This window comes from Fistularia commersonii, chromosome 4 (genome assembly GCF_037954325.1).
Source record: "Fistularia commersonii isolate RoL2024-O1a breed Wild chromosome 4, RoL_Fcom_v1.0, whole genome shotgun sequence".
Taxonomy (NCBI): Eukaryota; Metazoa; Chordata; class Actinopteri; order Syngnathiformes; family Fistulariidae; genus Fistularia; species Fistularia commersonii.
In genome coordinates this window covers 18,447,576-18,464,329 of record NC_141287.1, presented here as the reverse complement: position 1 = coordinate 18,464,329, position 16,754 = coordinate 18,447,576, and the positions used below count along the sequence as shown (strand labels likewise).

The following is a 16,754-nucleotide window of genomic DNA, read 5'->3' as shown; positions in this document are numbered from 1 at the left end:
TATGAGTCAGGCGAGCTACCTAAGAATTCTGTTTCTCTGTGACCATTTTGTTGTTTTTAAATGTATTTACTGATTGTGGGGTAATGTATGCATCATTAAGTTGCTTCAGACAAAACATGACACGTCAATAGAGTGTAAACAGGATTTAAAAGTAATAATATTAAATATGTACAGGTAATAATCATCCCGCTTTGTTTTATTGTCCGCTGTGTGCTCAGAGCATTTAATAATATCATGAAGAAATCCATACATCCATCTAAACAATATATCATTTGCATGAAAAAAACAGGTGACAACATACAGTACATGCAAGGCTTACACTTTATTACTTATTCAGTGTTTCCTGCAAACAGTTCTCCTTCAAAGGATTACATGTACACATTACAATATAAAAAAGGCATGTAACCTGAGGGGTTTTGTTAAGCAATTACGATTTCCTGTACTTGCTCTGCATCCACACCCGGTGCATTACAACTTTCTTTCCTCTGTTAACCTGAAGTCGTCTGTCCTCCAAATTTTGAACTTCTTCAAGTCCGGCTCTGGAAAATAAACTTCGAACTTCATCTGTAAAAATAAGATAGCGGAGTCAGCGACTGCAGCTGAAGCTTTTCCCCCTCAACCTACCCATGTTATTTGTATATTTTGACGTAGAAGAGTTGGCAACATGGCCAATTTAAATGCATTTCAATGTAGCAATTTGCTGCATGCAGAAATAAAGGTATAGTACTTAAGGGATACCTTTTGTGAAAAAATACACACGAGTTCCATCCCCACGTGCATAGAAATTCTCTGATAAGCATCGGCCTGTTTGTAAAAGATAACGTAATGTAAACGTGTTTGTCCAAGAAAAAAAATCACAATAGGCAATGAAGAAATAGACAGTAAATATTATTAAGCTGTGGACTCACCGCTCTTAAATCTAAGTTGTGAGAAGTCATAGCGCCCATAATCACGAAACAGGAAGATTCCTCCTTGTTTCAAGTATGTAGACAGTTTGTCCACCACTCCTTGCATTCTGTGGTAAAATCTCAGTTAATGGAATAATTACATTGCATAAATGGACTGTAAATGTTGAAAAATCCAAGTCTGGCGATGACTGGGACTGGGTATCCGATAACATTTTTAATAAGTGCACAAAATTATCAAGTGCCCAAACATCTTACAGTGTAGTTGAACTAGGGCTAGGTATATGTATGCAAGTTGCTTTATTCTTAGATTTCTTATGAGGTACATTTAGTCACCTTAAAAACAAACAAAAAACCTACATCTAAAAAGAATATCCAAAGAATTTAGGGCAAAAAAAAACAAAACAAAACACTGTAATACAGAGTCCAACTTATTTTTGCAAGAAAGAAAATATCAAACAAACTAAAACGTCATCAAGTAAAAATCAGCTAGAAAAACTAAATTAAATTCCCACAACAAAGCAGCAAGAAATACCCACAGATGTACAGAGAACTTGGTAGATCCCCTAGGAAATAGCGAGAAAATAAACTAAAAAAAAACATTCTTTTATTATTTAACAAATGCTTATTATCTTTTTTAGTATTTGACTCTGGGTTTATTTGATATACGAGTTACCATTCATAAGAAGACACAATACTAGCCGTATTGATGTGTATATATATAGTTACATACACACAGATATATAGTACATAAGACAAAATGGCTGCTTATTATCGTTCATTTTCTTCTTTAGCCCTCAATTCAACCTGCTGTTCTCTAAAAGGTGAGCCGTGGCAGCAGAACCTCCTGTCTTTTTGCTGGAACCGTCACATTGACCCACCTCTCGGGATGAATGGAGGAGAGAACAAAGACTGCAAGAATAACATCCAGACTTCGAGGAGGGAAAGGAAAGGAAGCCTGCTCCTCACAAAGGTCATGGACAAAGGCATGGCACACAGTGTCATTAAAGTTGGGATGGTTCTAATTGAGAAGAAAAAAGAACCTTTTATTACCTATATTTGAGAATAAAATCGGAGTCATTGTAGTGCAACTGGACGTCATTTCCAAGATTAGCAAGAACAAGTACGTAGCCTACTCACATACGCTGCTCAAAAAAATAAAAGGAACACTAAAATAGCATGCTAGATCTGAATGAATGAAATATTCTTATAAAATACTTTCTTGGGTGTTCTTTACATTGTTCAATGTGCTAAAAACAAAATCAAAAATTATCAATTGAAATCAAATGAATTAACCCACAGAGGTCTGCATTTGGAGTCACTCGAAATTAAAATGGAAAAAATATTACAGGCTGATCCAACTGTTATGTAATGTCCTTAAAACAAGTCAAAATGAATCAGTGTTGCTTCCTAAGTGGACAGTTTTGATTTCACAGAAATGCGATGACTTGGAATTACATCGTGTTGTTTAAGTGTTGCCTTTATTTTTTGGAGCAGTATACTTGTCTGACCTTTTTAATGAAGTGTTGGTATGACAGGGTACCATGATGATGATGGAAATAAATTATACACATTTTTGTCACTTTATGAATCTTTCTAAGCAAATCACTTAAATGTGGGCTTCTGCTTTCTCTTCTCCTTTTCACATATATTAGAAATACCAAATGTCTTAAAATCGAAACCTGTTTAAGGTTTAATTTAAACCAGCAAAACAACATTTGACTAAACTAGGAAGACTACGATTATATGTTATAATTTTGATAAATTAATCCCTTGTGCAAATGAGTTTTTACATGTGTGACTTTATCTTTGTTATTGCAGTGAAATAAAGGGTGACAATGTTTTGACTGGCATTAGCTATTATAAGACTCATCTGCGGTTATCACTTTGACATTTCGTCTCCATGATTCTATTCTAATGAGAGTCACTTGGTTGAGTTCAGTAAGCTTCAGGCTTTCACATGCAGAAAATGAAAGAAGTGTTTTTTTTTTTTAAGTTGCACATGACTACAGCTTTATAACACTCATGTTTTTTGATTATTTTAAAAATGTAATCTCTCATGGCGTATATATCAATTGCCGCACAACATCAACCCATTTTGTTGTTCTTTAAGAAAAACAAAAGTTGTGTCAAACCTTTAAAGCTGTAGCCACTCAGTTATATTGACTGCACACTTGAGAATGTCTTAAAGTTCTGTACATCGTGTACCCAATGAAGTGTTTGAGTCATACAAGTGATGAATTCATGCAAACATTATTTAGCCATTCCAACATGCAATATTGTTTTCTCTTATTTCCCTGCTGATATCGGTGTAATGTCCTTCAATTTTTCAAGCAATTAGTGAAGCATTTACAATGATTAAATTGATCATATGTCATCATTTTTTAAAATTGAAATGTAGACATAAATAGGACCATTATAATGAATCAACTGCTTTATTCAATGCATGCAATGCAAAACCCTGTCATCTTTTTAATGAAGGGATGATTAGTTGTCAGGTTGCATTCATTTTATCTAAAGGTATTAGAAACATTGCATATATAATGAATCCATGTCAGAGAAGTATGTAATTAACCCTGTAACATTCATATACAAACAAGACTAATGAGTGTTTACCTTGAGAAGCTTGATAGCAAACGGGGAGAAGTCACAACAGTATAAAAATGTGCCCATTCCTCTGTTGAAAAAGAGCAGCAAAAGTTACTACATTAAATCACTACTTTGATAAGTAACAAATCATATGATGACTCTGAAACTGTACAATACATTCAAAGCAACAGAATGAACACTATTTTCAGAGTCATTTGATTAAGATGAGGTTTTAACAACATCTCCTTTGTGTAAAAAAGTACATTCAACAAATCTCTGCTCTGTGTTCAAAGTAAAAAAAATGAAAAATAAATCATAGAATTCAAGAGAAACCCCCAGTGATTTAAAGTCTACATTCCACTCCTGCAGTAAATCATCCCTTACCATCGCATGAAGTTCATTCCCGCACTGGAATAAAATGCTACTTTTCCTCTTTTTTTTTTTGGTTACCCAGAAAGTGGTAGGACCATTTAGCCAAAGAGTGTAGCAACTGCAACTTCCAGACAGCTTTAAGAAGCAGCAGCCCGTCAAATTATATGTTTATAATAGAATAATCATGAGTGCGCAGACCATAAAATCCTCCGCTCAGTCAGGGATTCCTCTACTCCATAGGAATACTTCAACATGCAGTGTCGGTAAGGAAAAGAATATCACTACAAGCACTACTGGCTGGGGCCTCACTGAACCCATTTATGGCTGGAAGTTTGTGTTGTTCTTTAGGTGTTATCTTAAAAACTGTAAACACTTGAAAAATCTTGATGAAAAAATTAAATGTAACTATTCGAAGTTATACAAAGACAAACGACCAGAAAAGGGCAAAAATTGTACAGGAAAATAATAAAGAAATTAGAATAAACACTCCAAATTAGTAAGTAATATTTTCCTTAAAATGGCAAGAAAACGTAAAACATAATTGCCTTTCACATGGAATTATATCACAAATTCTTTATTTAACTAAAATTCAAATTGAATTGAAAGATCAAAATTGACTCACTTGATTTTGTTAACAATAGGAAAGACACTGTTACCAACCCCACATCCAACCTAACAAGAGAAGATACATTTGATATAAATATTAAACGCAACGTTGCAAAGCAGATAATGAGCGTCTTTAATAATGTAGTTCAATTGCAATAAAAAGAACCTACGCCAGTTATTATCTTATACCATCAATATAACGTTTGACGGTCATAGATAATTGCTTAAAAATAGTAACGAGGTGAAATTAATCTTTAAAACCTCCAAGATTCTGTAAGCTGCATGCTGCCCAAGAAAAGAAAGAGCTTCATTTGTTTCCAGTGGTGCTTCCTGGGCCCCATCCTGAGGGCTCAGTTTAGACATATCCCTGTGGGGGTGTGCGTGGTGGCTGCGTTCTGCCCGCTCATCATCCTGACACCCGTTTTTGACTCGAGGTTTTAGATCTGGAGGTAGCAGCTCTGGGAATTCTAAAAACAGCCACTTGCGATCTCTGAAGAACTTATCCAGGTGTAGCTTGTAGAACCTGTCCCAGTATTGGCTGGCATCTGTGTCAAATTTACCTGTGCAACATTTTTAACACTGGTGATTATTTTCACAAAGATATGCAAACTAATTTGAAGTGAAACTGGAAAAAGAAATTGCAACATGTCAACCTACCTTGTTCATTCAGAGGAATTTTCACATGGGAGTTTTCTTCTGCCTTTTTCTGTGCATTTTTTTTATCCTCATCTGTCCACTGTACATGATCCCTGGAACATGAGATATTGCAACAGCATCAGGGTAACAATACATTCCTTTTCATCCCATCCTTTGACACAAATTTTTGTTTCAAATATAAAATTAAAAAAAACATTTAGATTACAATAGTTAAAAGGAAGGCATCTAAAATGTATCAAAATATCTACATATAAATAATTTGCAGATAGGACAGAGGTGTTGGTTCTGCAATACATCACTAACCACATGTTGTGCTGAAAGATATCATCCGGACTGGTGAGAATCCTTGACCCCAGTGGTGCTGAAGGTCTTCTTTCATCGCTCTTTAGTCTCGTGGACAATCTGATAAGTGCTTTAGCCCGGGCGGCTGAGAGAAGACTCCGCAGTTTATGCATTCACACTACAAAAACACACTGCAGGTAGTCAGTAACAGACATGCATCTCCCATAGCGTGCATTGACAGCGTACTTATAAATATTTACAAAGACAAATATGAGTTAAAAATGCAACAACAGTCCCAGTCAGCAGGACATTATCATCTGTACATGCTCTCCCTCTGACTTCTTGTTTACATCAATTAATATCTCGCCCCTTGGAGTTGCTCGGCAAATGCAGATATAGGTTGTCCTGCTGAGCCGAATTAATGTTCCTGTGGTCTTGATGTAAATTAAACATTGTGAGATAAAAAGCTATTATTACAAGAGTATATTGGTTTTTAACAAGTAAAAATGTATTTTTCAAGCATGGTTCAGCAGGGTGGTTAGCTTAGGGAGCCAAAGCTCACAGTATCTGTTATGTGTATTTATGCAAGTGGCCCTTTCTGATTATTCCACAGTCACCTTGGTTAGTAGCTTTCCAATTCAATGAAGAGAAGAAATCATCTGAAATGAAAATAAATTGATTGATGATTGATTGATTGATTCTGAACTGTATGCTTGTCTCATAAGACAAGTTGGCTACCAGAGCAGATGGTATTACTGGGGAAAAAAAATCTGGTCCAGTTCATGAGTGTTTTAAGGAGATTAACATCTTAACCCTACTGACCTGCTGATCGGTCAATCATACTCATAACACACTCATGCATTCAGGCATGTGTTTGCTTGAGTCCAAAGTCATTCACTAATAAAACATCTATCATCCTGAAGAGGTGGGTATGAAATGATGCACAAGACATGACATGGGATATCAATCATGAATCTGTTTTTTTAAGTTGCAGCTAGTCACCTGAAATCTGCTTGAATACAGAAATCACATATAAGTTACACCAGTGTTGCCCTGGTGTGATTATACATGATATAATTAGACGTTTGGGTAAATATTATTCCAAATTTTCAGGTAAAATTTCAAAATTTGGCAATTACTGAATAAATACCAGGTCATTTTTTTTACTCCTTTCAGCTTATTTACTCACACTGTGCCTTAATTATGAGAGCAAGCATCCATAATGGAGAAAATAAATATATGCACTTTATAGTACCAACCTGTGTTACACTGTATAAAGATGTTTCAACAAACCCCTATTACAGAAAACTAATAATTTAGCGCATCACACAAAACTCAAGGTGGAGCAAGCGTAGAACAAACGTTAAGATAGGGACTCTGGGACTGGGGATGATAAAAGCATAGATCTCAATAAAAAGTACAATGCAATACAGGAGATAAAGGAAGACGCCAAACAAATCAAATGGAAACAACTTTGTCGAAAGTGAAACAATGACCACAACTAAGCATACGTTGAACGAACTGTGGCAAGAGCGGCGGTAAGAGATGAAACCAGGAAGGTGGGGGTGGAAAAAAAATGAAAGTGGCTTTGCTGCGAGGCAAATTGATCCCCATTGGTTTAACAGTTCAACAGCACATTATGTCCAATACCAAATGGAACTATAAGAAGCTTTCAGCATTATTATGAAGAAGCCCAAGGATGGATTCAGCCAAATGATAAAGAGAGGGAGAAAGACAGACTTTATCAATTCCGTAGGGAAATGAACTTAGCATAGCACCCAGGCATATTCACATATTATAAGGTGGCATAACCAAGACCCAAAGTAAGCCTCAGCATAGGAATAAATATACACAGTGTGATTATTAAAACTTTTTTTTTTCAACAAAGGTACGAACGTGTAATTTTTGTGTAATTACCCAAGTAGAGGGATGGTTATAGTTTAACATAATTAATAATTAATTTATTTAATTTCACAATCACAAGTCTTCTAATGATGGATATTTGCAGAGCTACACTCCATTCCGGTAGGTGGTGGTAGTGCGTCAGAAAAGCAGAAAGTAGAACAAGAACCTAGAGTGAAAAAATGGATGAGGAGGTCCCAGCTAACGCCTATTGATGCCACAACGATACAATTTCAACGAAATTTCACTTTTTTTGCCCCTAAAACAAACTACAACCCGGACACAACTGCTCACCTCCGGCTTTCAAAGCCAAACACCGCTGTCAATCAACAATGCGAGATCTCGCGTGGTTTAGCAAAGCGTAAACTTCTGCCGTAACGAGAATTGCAGTGCTAACGGTCGGCTGGGGGTAGCGGTTAGCTAACATGTTGCTTTAGCTGAACACCTCTGTCGTTGCGGAATTAGCGGCGCAAAAATCGTTCATAGAGTCACCTGCCTTTGTTATTATCGTGCTGTCGCCACCCTCTTACTCCTCCTCCTCCGTGTCGCTTCCCGACATGCAACCGGACGCCCCAGCGGAAAGACATGCCACCGACTGATGGCGCCACTCCGGAAAAGATGGAGCGCCAACGCCGTCCAGGTGTTGAGCAGGAGGAGCAGAGGCGTCGGGGATACGGGGACCCTCAGTCGACACAATCTGAAGGTCCTCAAAGCTCTCATTCTACAGGTGAAGCAAAACAAAAATGTATTACAGGAGCTGACTTTTTTGCAGTCCTGTTATAATTACTGTCCATTCCCTTTACCCCCCACCACCACCACCACATACACCCGCAGGATGGGAGACATTTCGCCAAAGTGTGGAACAAGACTTCGAAGTCCACGATCATGTATGAAAACTCCAAAATCTACTTTGAAAACTACCAGCATTGCTACAGCTAGTGAGTATTATCCATCTCTTTTAGTCTTCAGAAATCTACGTCTTATTTCAGTGTACTAATGAATTTTCAATTTCACATTGGGATGTAAAACTACACCCAAGCTGCATAGTAATAATATCTGTATTTGATTTTGTCAAAACTTTCTTTTTATGGTCACCTCAGGCTAAAGTCCTGCAGATTTTCAGTAAATGTTTTGTTGGTTTGTTTTTTATTTTTGTTTAGTTTCTTTAGTTAATTTCTTCATGTTTTTATACCATTCACTGTGTTAAACAAGCAAGTGAAACTGCAAATGAAAATATCATATGCATAGTGTTGATAAAGAAGTTTTTGAGCCATGGTGATTTTCCTGTTGTAACCAAAAACATGCTTGTCTAGAGGCAAACAGTAGTGTTTACATGTATATGCATGCATATACAAATACAAATGATATTCCTGTAAAAACAGTAAAACATCAGCATTGTAAATCCATAATCAAGCGAAGAAGAAAATTGTTTTTATTATTGTTGTTTTTCTAGATTTGATATCATTGACACTCAAAAGTATTCTTCTGATCTCCGTTCCAGTCTTTATTCCAAGCCCAGTGTCCGATATAAACTGCCGAAGAGGTCCAAATTGGAGAAATTCGAAGATGCTTTGCTATGCCAGAGTCCACTTGTAAGGGACACATTTATCTCAGTATATAGTCAAGTAAGAATTTTCAGAAAATTTTCACTGAACTAATTTATACCCAGGTGTATTCTGTCTTGACAGAACAGGACGTTGGCTTCTCCTGCCAACCAGAAGCCCAGCCTCTTGGCTTTGACAGCCAATAACTGGCTGTACCGTCTGTCCGCTGAAACGGGGGAAGAGCTTGAGAAAGTTTTCCTCTTTTCAAAACATAAGTTCAGGTAACTGATTAATTCCCAGTTATCATTTAGTGGCCGTTGATATATTCATTGTCAAATGCATGCAAGTTTCAAGTGTCCATATCTTGCTAATCCTTATAGATATCTTGACTGGGATGTTTCTCAAGATTCATTCTATATAAAGTCTGTTCAAAACAAAGAAACACCGACGGTACGGCAGGTGAGAATGCTTTGAATAGCGAAATTTACAGTGAGGTGTGACTGAATTTATTTATATAAAAGTTGTTTTTTGAGATTTCACTCTAGCCAATTGCAGTAAACATAAGCCATCGGGAAGCAGTAGAGAAGACGGAATAATCTTTGGGATTTTTCTTTTCACAGGCAGGCATTACACATGACACAGTGATGTACCTGGCCATTTTTCGGGTTTTCCCCCTTGAGATCGTGGGGATCATGGAGATCAACAAAAAGGTATAATTGTGTGTACCCTGATAGTGTTCTTCCAGTGTTCCCATGGAAGGGGCATATACAAATGTGACATTAATCTAAATCTTGCAGGTGTTTGGGAACAGTGTTACTGATGTTGTTCTGTCTCAAGGGGTCCTAGCTGCATCCTACAGCAACAAGTCAGTGAAGTTGTACAGCTTAGAGCACATTTTGGAGAGGGTGAGTATTTTTCGATCCGTCAGTATGCAGTTTTATATTTTGTCTAATCGCTGCTGTAAAAAGCAAATGGTTTCAGTGGTGGGATTTTTTCTTTTTTTGTTGGCTCTCAATATTTTCACATTCACTATATTTTTAGCTCTTCTTGTTACACAATCAATTTCTTCTTTCTTTTTAGTACATGGTTGAGAAGGTAACACTTGGGAAGAAGAGCTCACTACTCGGAGGCAAAACAGTGGGGGAAGTTCCATTTGGTATCCCTGTGAATATCCAGATCACAGGTGAATCAGACATATTTATGTGAAGGATTCTGTCAGACACTTTTGACCAGCTTGAGTAGACATGTTTTTCTATGCAAATACTACAGATTGCCCTCCGGTGCTTTTTGAGGTTTCCTGCTCCAGTAACGGTGTCCAAATCGGAGGTTTTCCCTGGCACTACATCTACACTCCAACACAAAAATGTCACAAGGGGACTCACCATGTCTGTTCACTCAAGGACAGCACTTTGGTCTGTTTTACAAATTCTTTTTAAACCTACATGTAACATTACATTGAAAGATCTGCAAAAGTCTGAAACCTTGAATGATTGCCTCTTAAGACGGTATTCCCTCATGTAGTTTGGACAGCTTAACTGCCTACAAATTGGCCAGAGCCTATTGAAAACTGTCAGGCAAGAAGTGGCACAGATGTTTTTGGCAGTCCTTGTGTTCATCTGCTGGACTGAGGAGAATAGATTCAAACCCCCTGTCACTGGTTTAAAAAAACACAATGTGGCACACTTAATTTTCTGCAGCTCTTTGGTGCTTTTGTAACACTTCTTTCTATTCTTTTTGATCGTCTCCATGTCTTCCCTCAGTAACACATAAGATAACTTGGAAGAAAGAGGAACCGATTATTAAATTTACTCAAACTTTTAGGTTTAACCCCACCTTTTCTCATTTTGCCAAGTCGCAACTGCATTACACTATTTCATTTCACAATAACATCACTGATATAGAATAGCTGTGCACTCAGACACTTGTATAACAATGTCTACCACAGCTGGTAGGTTTTAATGTGTTATTAATCATCTCTTTAACTCAGGCAACAGATGGAATCCAGAATATGGACTGCTTCTCTCTCGAGACTGATGGGATTTTCTTCCATCCCGATGATTCAGGAAGAATCGTTCATATTGGACCAGCTGCCATAAAGTAATATCTACATTCGTCTTTGAACATAATGTTTAGCCATCTGTAGTAAGATGCCTCTTTTAAGTCTACACACTAGTTTTATTCAATCTTTGCTGTCACAAAACTCTAAACTGGGGCTCTATGAGGTGGATGCTGCTACAGAGGCCAGTGTTAGTCATATTTATAACATACCATATAATGATGATGGCTCTTTAATAAGGTGGCATTCACGTGAGCTTAGGTCAACAATGTGCTTTTGAAAAAACAAGGTATTTAAGGCTTTGTGTGTTTTGTCTGTATTTGGCAAAGCCAGTTCTTCAAGTATTTTTGAATAATTTCAAAGCTGTTGAGTTGCATGGAAACAGTGTTTGCTCCTAATGTTTGAACTAAAAACCTCCCTTGTGTAAAGTCTTGATTAACTTGATATTTCTCTAAAATTAAAATAGTCCGTGGTGCAAAACGTGAATATATTTTTCTTCACAGTTTTGTTACCATGTTTTTTTTTGCCCCCAAGAGTCCTTAAGATTTGCGAGCACAACAGCGGTTTGTCATCGAAGGTGGTGGAGGATTTCTCCATCACGTCTCAACGGAACAACAATGTAAGCATACTGCAGAGAATGATTAAACCAAGGAACTTGTCTCACAGCTTTACTGATGCGATGGACATGCCTAAATGCACAAAATGTCTGTCTACCCTCCCATCTGCTGCAGCTTACCGCACACGTTACTGTCACCTCATCCGGACGCACAGTGAAGAGGCGAATTCAGCAGATGGATGATGACCCAAATCAAGAGGTACTCAAACGATTATTCTTTCATAAACGTCATGACATTCCACATGATGTGCTAAATATTTTTTAAAAATCTCTGAATGCGTTACTGTAAAACCGAAGCTTGGACGCCTAAATTCTGGAAAGCATGATACAATATGGGCACAGAGCTATTGGGAGAAAAGGAGTGTAACAATGTTGCACAGGTCTAATTAGTTCAGAAGTTTAGAGTTTCATTGCTTTTTCATGCAGTGAATCAACTAGGGCAGACAGGGAATATTTCACAATTTTAATTTGAATAAAGAAAAGAAATTTGACTTGGAATATTACTGGGCATTGAAAATATTTCATTTGATAGTTATGCAAGTAGAGCTAGCAGCCTGAGATTTCATTGAGAAAATTACACAGACAAAAACCCAAACATCAGATTCAATAAAGTTATGCAGTTGTATGTAAAATTCAAATAATTTCCCAGTCACTTTCACGAACCAGCTTTCTTTTAACTTTCAGTTTTCTTTTATGTTCAAAAAGACATTTTTTGCATTTTATTAATGATCAACCTTTTTTGGTAACTAATTAGCAGTTTCCTTACTGCGTTTTCCTTGATCGCAAAAACAGTCAGGTTAATTTACTGGAAGAAAATCTGAAGATAAATTGGCATAAATGATAACATTAGCAACCAATTTTTACCTGATCATAATTTATGTGGATGCCATTACACATGGTTTCATCTGTCAGGCCTGAATAAGTATACAGAACTATGAGAGGTTAGTGTTGAATGGACTTCACCAAAACTCTTCCATTCCACAGACATTTCGAATGGTGGAATATGAAGATGAGCTGGACCTTCTTGCTGTGGTAGTAACCAACGGTGAGGAAGGAGAGGGAAGAGCACACATCCGACTGTACGACAACCAGAGCGGACGGTTACTGCGGAGCTTTGCACTGGAGGAGCCCTGGGATGAGGTGAGTCACACACAGCGTAAAATGTGCGCATATTGTAATGTGGGGATGTAGTGCCTGTGACCATTGACTCATGCCCGCTCTCATCTTGTGTTTCAGACTTATCGACATGAGTTGTTCTTTGACAAAGACACGATTGTTCATATTGAACAAAAGAACACCAGCTTCTGCTGCCACGTTTACAAACTCAAGGCCTCCGATGAGTAGCAACCATAAACTGGGAATCCTTGCCTTTCAAAGTATTTGTAAAGTGACAATACTATTTAAATAACTCAAATCTGGATCCTTAACAGTTTTGTTTAAATTGCTCTTTTGTTTAAATTTTGCTTTGCCCTGCCCCCTGTCCTACTTGTGGAAATGCATAGTTTTATATAGAAATTAAAAATGTTTTTGATTGTTTCAGATTTCGTGTACTTACATTATTCTCTCTGTCTTTCCTGGTCCTTCAAATGTTAAGCTAGAAGATGCTTTCAAAGCTTTCACACCGTCACAACTCATTAATTATCCTCACATTTTGGTCCGAAAAACTTTCACTATGATCCTCCATAAAGTCCAGGAGACATCATTTAAATCCTGGCTGTGACAGATCTCTGTCATCAAAGTTTTTTCATGAGTTTATCATCAGTGAGAATTACTATGATGATGTCTGTTTCCAGATCATAATGGATTAAGCATAGCCAGATCTGTTTGGATTGATCTTAGGCACAGGTATGTTTCCAACAGGCAGTCGTTTAAATGTCAATAACTAGAATTGACATTATTGTTGAAGAAGTGCAAGTGCCTCTAAAATAGAAGAGATCCTTGTTTTATTTTTTGACAGTGTTATTGCATGAACTGCAGAATCTAAAACTACAAAGTACCCTGGGAACATGACAACGACATTGGATGAAAACTGAAAAGTATTTATTTTGTCTGATTATAACTAGTCAGTATTTCCTTGAAGAAGCTATGTTTTTTTCTCTTTTTGTGAAGCCCACACTTTGTCCACACAGCAAAGTTCTTATTTATATCCCCCGTCCTTTTCATGAGTTGACGATGAGCTGTCCCTCTTCACGAGTATACAGTAGATGGGAAGTGACTCAATAATAATAAGATGTTGAAGACAGTACCTGTAGTCACCATCGGTAGCTAGTAGTTTTTGTTGTATGGACAGTCTGGAAACGTGTTTCCCTGTATATGAAATTCTTATTTTGCTGTCCACAGTGAAGCCAGATTGGTATCAAAACAATAATCAGCATGATAGTGCAAAGAGACGTAAACATTGCTGAGATGTCTAAACAGTATCAACCGGACGTGCAGGTTAAAAGAAAGACTCCCACTTAATATGTAAACTGTTGTAAACAAACTATAGCTTGGCCATAGTTTTGAAAAGGCTATGGTGGAATTAACAGCATGGACTACTGTCAGCAAAAACTTCAATTTTATGTCATGAATAATTCACCTTTTAAGAAAACATAGTCCCCTGAAAGAGTTTCTGGTTGTCTTGTAGCTCATGTCCCGCATTTTAATTCCCCAAAAAGATACGAAAAGATAAAACTGAAAGAAATTGTTGGGGCTGATGTCTCGAAAATTGAAAAGTGAAGAGTGACATTACACAAGAGGGCAAATAAAAAAAATACACATTTTGTTAAAAAATAAAAACAAACTAAAATTAATACGTTTAAATCTAGTCTGAAACAACTTGAGCCTTGATAATCACGATTTAATAATCGCATCCGTTTCATAACTAGTTGTTGGTGTGGGTGAAAATTACAGAAGTTACAAAACTCCTCTCCTCCAAAGAGAGCGTGGCGGCGGGTCACGTGATCTCAGTCCGTCTCCCGCAGCCACCTCTTCAGGTTGTGTTTTTTTTCCCTCCAACCTGCAGTCAAATTCCCTCTGGACTCCGCTGGAAGTGATGGCGGTGGAAAACGCCAGGCAGCTCCTGGCTTGTCTGTCTGCGGCCGCTGCCGTCGGCGTGGTCTCCATTATATTCGTGCTCAGATGGGTTCTCCACTTTAAGGAAGGACTCGCCTGGGACGGAGGACTGGCCGAGTTCAACTGGCATCCGGTGTTGATTGTCGGCGGGTTTATTTTCCTGCAAGGGATCGGTAAGAGGTTGTGTGTTTGGGTGGAATGTGGTGTTGGAACGGAGTAAGAAGTGTAAACATTTTGGGGGAAAAAAATGCTGTTTTGCTTGAAAGTACGCAGTTGCTGGGGTTTTGAGTGGAACCTCCCCCTTTAACTGAGGAGTTTCCATAACAACTATGAGAAGGGATACATAATAGTACAACGTGATAATATTAAGAATAATGGATAAAAGAAATACAAGCTGCTTGCTTTGAGTGATTTGTTATAATGGCATGGCTTCAGTCAAACAATGAGAATATTCCTGCTAATATGGACTCCTCTATGAATCAACAGGGTGGATTATTAAGAATAAAAGTTCACCATTGCTGATGCATTGTCATTTGAATAACACTGTGTTATTTCTCTTTATCAGCCATCATTGTTTACAGACTCCCCTGGACATGGCAGTGCAGCAAACTATTGATGAAGTTAATCCACGCAGGCTTGAATTTACTGGCTCTTATGTTTGCTGTGGTGTCTATGGTGGCTGTGTTTGATTTCCACAATGCTGCCAAAATTCCAAACATGTACAGTCTGCACAGCTGGTTGGGCCTGGCAGCTGTCATACTCTATTGCTTACAGGTAAGTAGTGTTTAGTTTTTTTTTTAAATTCAATATCAGACACGTAGTGAACCGAGACATGGATGGTTTTCAGTTAACCTTACCGGTTATGAAGGTCTCACTAAGGTAAGGTCTAGCTTGTACGAACTGAAAAAGTAGCAACCTCTTTACCTACGTCAAGTTTTGTCATTATGAACAACATCCCTGTTAAGCACCATTTTGAATACGTGGATGTGTTTTTCCTTTTTTTTATCAGTTTGTCACAGGAGTTGGTCTATACTTGATACCAGTTGCGCCCGTGTCTTGGAGAGCAGCATTCATGCCGTATCACGTCTACAGTGGTCTTTCACTCTTTACGTGTGTGATAGCTGTGGCGCTCATGGGTATCACCGAAAAACTCATCTTCGGGCTGTAAGTATTTCAGCACAAAATGAAAGACACAAGTAGGTTATTCAAATAAAAAGCCAGGTATACAGTGCTGACCTGCAACATAGTAAGTGTAACTGTTTGTTCTTTGTCATTAGGAGTAACCCAAAATATAAGGACTCTCCCCCAGAGGCAACATTTGTGAACATTCTGGGAGTCCTTCTAGTGGTTTTTGGAGCGCTGATCCTTTGGATTGCCACTCGAAAGTCTTGGAAACGGCCGAGTGACCAAATCTTGCATTCTTTGCATACCGATGGGGGCGGTGAGGACCACACCAAAATTGGTCCATCCCTGTCTCAGCTGTCTGAAGGAAGTGACACAGAGGCCTGTGCGGATGTCCGAAAGAGGAGTAATAAATCTGATAGCCAAGCTGAATCATTTCAAAACAATTGACTCAAGTGTCTTTTCCGGAGAAGGGTTCATGTTTGCTTGTGTAACTTTTACACTTTGTAGATTTACTTCATGTTTACAGTTTTTGATTGTTTTTTTCCTCTGTATTGCAAATAGTTGTTGTTCTTGCGATAGATTTAATCTTCATATCTGCTGTATGAGTAGCCCTGACACAATGCAATATTCTACTGATTAATCTTTATATGGATATTGTGTCTTTGGAATATGTCCACAAACAAAACAGCTTTTACAATAAAAATACATTGGCACTTCTAACTTGCATCTTTCATCTATTTTAAAAGAAAGCATATTTTAACATGGTGAATTTACAGCACCACCTGCACATTTAGAGAATACTGACTCTGTTATACACAATAGAATAGAATGGAATTTTATTAATCGCGAAGGAAATTCTTTTACCGGAATGCTCCAACATAACATACATTCACTGGAAAACATGATATTGATTTTATTGCTGTCTGGTTTATGATGATTCTTCTTGCCACTGCATTGATCATAATACTATTCAGAACTTAAACAATGAATGCAATAAGTGACATGTGACCTCCAAACACAATGCTACCAATACGTCACGTTCTTGA

General features: G+C 37.7%; 3 protein-coding genes across 4 annotated transcripts; 2 read left to right on the top strand and 1 right to left on the bottom strand.

Moving 5' to 3' along the window:
• Positions 1-181: 181 nt before the first annotated feature.
• mettl8 (methyltransferase 8, methylcytidine) lies at positions 182-7,912 on the bottom strand. 2 transcript variants are annotated; one of them, XM_086145762.1, is made up of 11 exons: positions 7,810-7,848; positions 6,029-6,070; positions 5,433-5,589; positions 5,130-5,221; positions 4,734-5,032; positions 4,489-4,538; positions 3,522-3,582; positions 1,787-1,926; positions 909-1,015; positions 739-804; positions 182-564 (listed from the first exon to the last, which is right to left on the bottom strand). In XM_086145762.1, exons 3-11 carry the CDS (start codon positions 5,582-5,584, stop codon positions 428-430), a joined length of 1,104 nt encoding a protein of 367 aa, XP_086001888.1. In that variant the 5' UTR covers positions 5,585-5,589; positions 6,029-6,070; positions 7,810-7,848; the 3' UTR covers positions 182-427. The 2 variants fall into 2 exon arrangements, with proteins under 2 accessions (XP_086001888.1, XP_086001887.1); XM_086145761.1 differs by lacking the exon at positions 6,029-6,070 and having other exon boundaries at positions 7,810-7,912.
• dcaf17 (ddb1 and cul4 associated factor 17) lies at positions 7,476-13,070 on the top strand. The gene is made up of 14 exons (XM_086145759.1): positions 7,476-8,040; positions 8,148-8,251; positions 8,815-8,905; positions 9,002-9,138; positions 9,238-9,316; positions 9,478-9,567; positions 9,655-9,762; positions 9,938-10,040; positions 10,127-10,269; positions 10,845-10,954; positions 11,448-11,532; positions 11,645-11,728; positions 12,514-12,669; positions 12,766-13,070. Exons 1-14 carry the CDS (start codon positions 7,912-7,914, stop codon positions 12,871-12,873), a joined length of 1,527 nt encoding a protein of 508 aa, XP_086001885.1. The 5' UTR covers positions 7,476-7,911; the 3' UTR covers positions 12,874-13,070.
• A 1,419-nt stretch (positions 13,071-14,489) lies between these two features.
• On the top strand, positions 14,490-16,425 carry cybrd1 (cytochrome b reductase 1). The gene is made up of 4 exons (XM_086145758.1): positions 14,490-14,756; positions 15,149-15,357; positions 15,593-15,747; positions 15,861-16,425. The coding sequence occupies exons 1-4, from the start codon at positions 14,564-14,566 to the stop codon at positions 16,153-16,155; spliced, it is 852 nt and encodes a 283-aa protein (XP_086001884.1). The 5' UTR covers positions 14,490-14,563; the 3' UTR covers positions 16,156-16,425.
• The last annotated feature ends 329 nt before the right edge of the window (positions 16,426-16,754 follow it).